The sequence below is a fragment of the Aulonocara sp. 'chitande type north' Nkhata Bay genome, linkage group LG3, assembly GCF_057382095.1.
Source record: "Aulonocara sp. 'chitande type north' Nkhata Bay isolate Kocher_YH1m ecotype deep benthic linkage group LG3, A_spYH_male_GT1.1, whole genome shotgun sequence".
NCBI classification, from domain to species: Eukaryota; Metazoa; Chordata; class Actinopteri; order Cichliformes; family Cichlidae; genus Aulonocara; species Aulonocara sp. 'chitande type north' Nkhata Bay.
Window position 1 is genome coordinate 57,969,598 of NC_141346.1, and position 6,233 is coordinate 57,975,830.

The 6,233-nt window shown below is 43.9% G+C and overlaps 1 protein-coding gene across 1 annotated transcript in view; it reads right to left on the minus strand.

The window, feature by feature from the left end:
• The window catches only part of LOC147336282 (uncharacterized), a 39,933-nt gene extending 34,056 nt beyond the window's left edge, over positions 1-5,877 (minus strand). Inside the window, exons 1-2 of the mRNA XM_086285323.1 lie at positions 4,809-5,877; positions 2,553-3,896 (exon numbers count right to left, since the gene is read on the minus strand). Of these exons, the coding sequence (XP_086141449.1) occupies positions 2,553-3,896; positions 4,809-5,779 (2,315 nt within the window). The 5' untranslated portion in view covers positions 5,780-5,877. The remainder of the gene's footprint in view (positions 1-2,552; positions 3,897-4,808) is intronic.
• Between the last annotated feature and the right edge of the window lie 356 nt (positions 5,878-6,233).

The window sequence follows — 6,233 nt, forward strand, 5'->3', positions numbered from 1 at the left end:
CGCTGAATGTCTTTGTAAAGCAAAAGCACTTTGTTAGCCTTTACAGAGCAAAGCTATGGATCAATGTGCAGTGAAGAAAAATCGAGGTGGCCAGTCTGTCCTTTCCTAACCAATCACAGAGCTCCTTACATTGTTGCGCTGGAGAATAACTAAATATAATATAAAGATGATATTAAAAATAATCTTTTGTAGAGTCACTACTTAGTGGGCAGAGGACAGTTATCACTTTGCTGGATGCTTTAAAGTCGCATGTTCTGTATTTGCTGTATGCAGATTAGCAGGATATTAACAGATTAACAGCTTTTATTAGACTTCATATGATAATCAACAGTGAAGTGTTTCTCTTTCAGTGTTTATTCTTGCTCATTGAATGATCTCTGTTCAGATAATATGCTGCACTCATCTCATGTTTCTTTAAATACGGCATCACTTGTCCAGCTGTCAAACTCTGAAAGAGTTACAGTTTCACCACTGAGCACTTTGAATGGTTATTCTTTTATTTAAAAGCACTTATTCTAGCTGCATCATCAATACGACAAAAACAGTGACTTCAACAAAAATGTATCTAAAAATATTTAGGGGGAAATGTTCCTACTCCCCTCATGTAAATGTTACATCTCCAAAAGGGAGAAATAATCAGAATAAGGCGTAATCATTGTCATGATAATAATGACCATGAAAATGAAACTAGGCCTACCTTTAGTTCAGCACACTCAGTGTTGCATAAAGACATGCGAACATGCCATCATCCATTCTGGAGCCTACTTTTAAAAAGAGCGAGCTGTTTATTCTGGCTGAGTAGCAAACAGAACCAACCATGAAAACCTAAACTGGGAAAACACTCGGAAACCTTGAACACTGGGAATATGGAGACACAGGGGTAGGTGAACAGACACTGACAAAGGACAGAGGAAAACAGAGACAATATATATAAGACAAGAAGTAACACAGACACCCTTTTCGGTGACAAAAATGAGAAAATATCCAGTGAAAGGCAGTTCTCTTGGAAAAACTGCCTTATTGATGTCAACGGTCAGAGAAAAATGTCTGATAGGAAGGCAACCGTAGCTCATACAACCATTTGTTGCAACCAAAGAATGCAGAAGAGCGTTTTGGTCAGCTAAGAACAGGAAATTGAAGCTACAGTTCTCAAAATTTGACATGAGAAGATTGGATAAATGTTGCCTGGTCTGATGAGTCTTGATTTCTGCTCTGACATGCAGATGGTCGGGTCAGAATTTGGCATAAATAGCATGAAAGGATGGATCCATGCTGCCTCATGTCAGCTGTGCAGACTAGTGGTGGTGGTGTCACTGTGGGGGGGAGGGGCGGTATTTTCTTGCTGAAACGTTACATAGTGTGTGTGTGTGTGTGTGTGTGTGTGTGTGTGTGTGTGAGAGAACAACTTGAAACAAACTGCAGCAATAAGGGCAAACTAGTGCACAGTTATGTTTACGTGAGCGTTATTTTGTATGCATTTGTACAGTTCCATAACTGTGGGAATACATTGATAGCATTTAACTCTAGTAACAGGCATTTGTACCAGTAAGCATGAAAAAGTAGGGAAAAAAACTAGTATGTAAGCACTGACTAGTACTGTAAAGTATATGTGTATATAGGGCAATCGTGGCTCAAGAGTTCGCAGTTCATCCTGTAATTGGAAGGTTGCCAGATTGAGCCCCGCCTCCGACAGTCTCGGTCGTTGTGTCCCGGGGCAAGACACTTCACCCGTTGCCTACTGGTGGTGGTCAGAGGGCCCGGTGGCGCCAGTGTCCGGCAGCCTCGCCTCTGTCAGTGCGCCCCAGGGCAGCTGTGGCTACAATGTAGCTGCCATCACCAGTGTGTGAATGTGTGAATGACTGAATGTAGTGTAAAGCTCTTTGGGGTCCTTGGGGACTAAGTAAAGCGCTGTACAAATACAGGCCATTTACTGTGCGTGTGTTTATGCTCAAGTGTATGAATAAATTAGTCAGTTTTAAACAGTTGCAATTTAAACAGTAGAAGAGTGGCACTATATTTATATATTTATAAAGAATTTCAAACAACAATTAATTGATGCTCAAAGCAGGTTTATTTAATTAATATCCAGATTTCCAATTAGTTCCCAATTCATTCAGCAGCAAATCACATCACCACTCACTTCAAGGCTGTATGTATTATTGTAAGGTAGACCCTACAATAGTACATACAGAGAACCCAACAATCATATGACCCCCTATGAGCAAGCACTTTGGCGACAGTGGGAAGGAAAAACTCCCTTTTTACAGGAAGAAACCTCCGGCAGAACCAGGCTCAGGTCGGGGCGGCCATCTGCTGCGACCGGTTGGGGTGAGAGAAGGAAGACGTTTGTTGTAGGTCTGATTGAAGGACTGATGTGATGGTAAGTTGTCTGCTGTTCCGCTTTGAATATTGAGAGATTAGTTGATGGATTTCAAGCCAAATTGTGCCCAAGTTTAAGACCATATTCATTGGTTGTTTTTGTTGATGTTATTGTTTTGGGCTTTTTTTCCACAAGAATTTTCTAGCTCCCCTAGAATTCTGGCCACCCAAACGATGATTGCTGCTGAGAGAGCACAAGGTTTTGTCCCCCTGTACTATTCATGTCAGTGCAGGGGGTTCTCCTTGAGAGGCCAGGGTCGAAAAAGGGATGCTTCAGAACCTCCGAGGGTGTTATGCGCTGATTTGCATCCAAGGCCAACATTTCTTTGATTAGCCTTACAAATAATGTTTGGCCATTTTCCGGTCCTCGCCTAACCTTCAGCAGTTGTTCGAGGTCATCGAGACGCTTAAGTTTTATATATCGAGTTTCCTTGGATCGATAATCTGTCTCGTATTGAAATTGTTCTTGGGTCTTAAATGTCCAGCGCTGTTCGTTGTGGTTATCCTCGATGAAATAGCTGTCAGTGTACAAGCCAGACTCTAGAAGATGATCTGGTAGCTGACCCTGGGTTTCAATTATGAATTTCAAAACGTCATAATCGTCTTCCCCAGGATAGAGAGGCACCCCTGTAGCAAGCTCCACAGCTACCAGCCCCAGAGACCACATGTCGATTGCTTTGTCGTATGGAATGCCAAGCATAACCTCAGGTGCACAATAACCAATTGTCCCCACACGGTCACCAGGAATCACTGCAGAAGCAGGACATGCGATGCCAAAGTCTATGAGTTTGACTTTGACGGGAGACTCACTGCGGTTCACAACCATGATGTTGACAGGTTTGAGGTCAGCATGCACTATTCCCACAGAACCCAGGTGGAACAGAGCATTTGCGAGCTGATGCAAAATTGGCCCGAGTTCTCTCATTGGGAGACCTTGGTTATTCCGGTCCCCAATGTAGTCCCACAGGCTTTGGTCGAGGAGTTCGAAATTCAAGCAAATGCGCTCTCCATCGAGGAAATAGCCGTTCCATTCGACAATGTTGCACCTGTCTGGATCCAAGCGTCGTAGCTGCTCCAGGATGAAAATTTCCAGTTTTGCCTGGAGCAGAATTTCAGGGTCGCTCTTGTTGACTTTAATAGCAACCGTTTTGTTGTTTTTTGTATCGCGACATCTGGTTACCAAACCAAAGCCTCCTTCTCCAAGGAAGGCCTCTACCACGTGGTGATCTCCTAAAATGGTCCCTTTCGTTATTTGAAGATCATCTTCAGAGGCAGATGGGTTGGCTGAGGTGTTGATGTCTCTTTTTTGAGGAAATTCAACTGAGTTTTGGAAACTGCAGCTGAATTTTTGCGATCCATGACTTTTCCAGCTTGAAGGCTGCTGAGAGAGCACAAGGAGTTCTCCTGTACTATTCATGTCCGTGCAGGGGGTTCTCCTTGAGAGGCCAGGGTCGAAAAAGGGATGCTTCAGAACCTCCGAGGGTGTTATGCGCTGATTTGCATCCAAGGCCAACAACCTGTCTCTGAATGTTGACAAGACAAAAGAGATGGTTGTTGACTTTAGGAGGACACGAGGCGACCACTCACCGCTGAGCATCAACGGCTCCTCTGTGGAGATCGTTGACAGCACCAAATTCCTGGGTGTACACCTGGAGAAGGACCTCGGCTGGTCCCTCAACACCAGCTCCCTGCACAAGAAAGCCCAACAGCGTCTCTTCTTTCTGAGAAGACTGAGAAAGGCCCGGCTTCCACCACCGATCCTGACCACCTTCTATAGAGGAACTATTGAGAGCATCCTGAGTGGCTGCATCACTGTCTGGTTTGGGAGCTGTGCCATATCAGACCGCAAGACCCTACAGCGGATAGTGGGAACAGCAGAGAAGATCATCGGGGTCTCTCTACCCTCTATTGAGGACATCTACACCACACGCTGCATTCGCAAAGCCACCAGCATTGTGGCTGATCGGACACACCCCTCTCACACACTCTTTACACTCCTGCCATCTGGAAAAAGGTACCGAAGCATTCGGGTACGCACATCCAGACTGTGCAACAGCTTTTTTCCACAAGCCATCCGTCTCCTCAGCAAAAAGGGACTGACTGATAAACACGCACACACACACATACACTAACATTATCACTCAGCTTAACTCAAATACCTCAAAACATTGAGACTGGACTGACTAACCAACACAAAGCGCAAACACACTGACCTACACCACCAAACCATCGCACACACCAACCTGTAAATGCTCTTTTGCACAATATTATTACTAGATATATTATATATTATTTTTTTTATTTTTTTTGCACTAACTTGTCTTGTAGCACCTTGGTTCCTGGAGGAACGTTGTTTCGCCTCACTGTGTATTTTTAAACTGTATATGGTTGAAGTGACAATAAAGTTGAACTTGAACTTGAACTTGAACATTTCTTTGATTAGCCTTACAAATAATGTTTGGCCATTTTCCGGTCCTCGCCTAACCTTCAGCAGTTGTTCGAGGTCATCGAGACACTTAAGTTTTATATATCGAGTTTCCTTGGATCGATAATCTGTCTCGTATTGAAATTGTTCTGGGGTCTTAAATGTCCAGCGCTGTTCGTTGTGGTTATCCTCGATGAAATAGCTGTCAGTGTACAAGCCAGACTCTAGAAGATGATCTGGTAGCTGACCCTGGGTTTCAATTATGAATTTCAAAACGTCATAATCGTCTTCCCCAGGATAGAGAGGCACCCCTGTAGCAAGCTCCACAGCTACCAGCCCCAGAGACCACATGTCAATTGCTTCATCATATGGAGTGCCAAGCATAATCTCAGGTGCACAATAACCAATTGTCCCCACACAGTCACCAGGAATCACTGCAGAGGTGTTACATGCGATGCCAAAGTCTATGAGTTTGACTTTGACTTGAGACTCACTGCGGTTCACAACCATGATGTTGACAGGTTTGAGGTCAGCATGCACTATTCCCACAGAACCCAGGTGGAACAGAGCATTTGCGAGCTGATTCAAAATTGGCCTGATTTCTCTCATTGGGAGACCTTGGTTATTCCGGTCCCCTATGTAGTCTGACAGGCTTTGGTCGAGGAGTTCGAAATTCAAGCAAATGCGCTCTCCATCGAGGAAATAGCCGTTCCATTCGACAATGTTGCACCTGTCTGGATCCAAGCGTCGTAGTTGCTCCAGGATGAAAATTTCCAGTTTTGCCTGGAGCAGAATTTCAGGGTCGCTCTTGTTGACTTTAATAGCAACCGTTTTGTTGTTTTTTGTATCGCGACATTTCGTTACAACACCAAAGCTTCCTTCTCCAAGGAAAGCCTCCACCATGTGGTGATCTCCCAAAATGGTCCCTTTAGATATTCCAAGCTCATCTGAGCCGAAGGATGGGTTGGCTGACATGGTGTAATGTGTCTGTTTGCGCTGTGGATTGGTGAGAAACAAAACTGAACTTGTTTTGGTTTCTCTCGTAAATTGCTCTCAAAACTTCTCGAAAGGGTTTCAGTTGCTGCAGGTCAACGTCCGTTAAGCATAAAGTAAAAGGTGAGCGCTCCTATTTATGGGTTTTGGGATCAAAGCAAAGTTATGACGTCAGAAAGGATCAAAGCAAAGTTACCGCGTCACAAGCGATCGAAGGGATTCTCATATGTGCGCATGCGCACACACGTGCTTGTACATTATAACTGTACATTATAACTGTACATAATAATATCAATATCAATGATGATAGATTAAATAAATGGGTTTTTGAAAGACGCTTGTGCATTTTTAAAGTCTAAAGTGTTGAATTGATCTGAGTATGTCATCTGTTCAAAGCCTCTCCCAGTCAGTGCTGTTCTCTATGCCTGTCTTACTC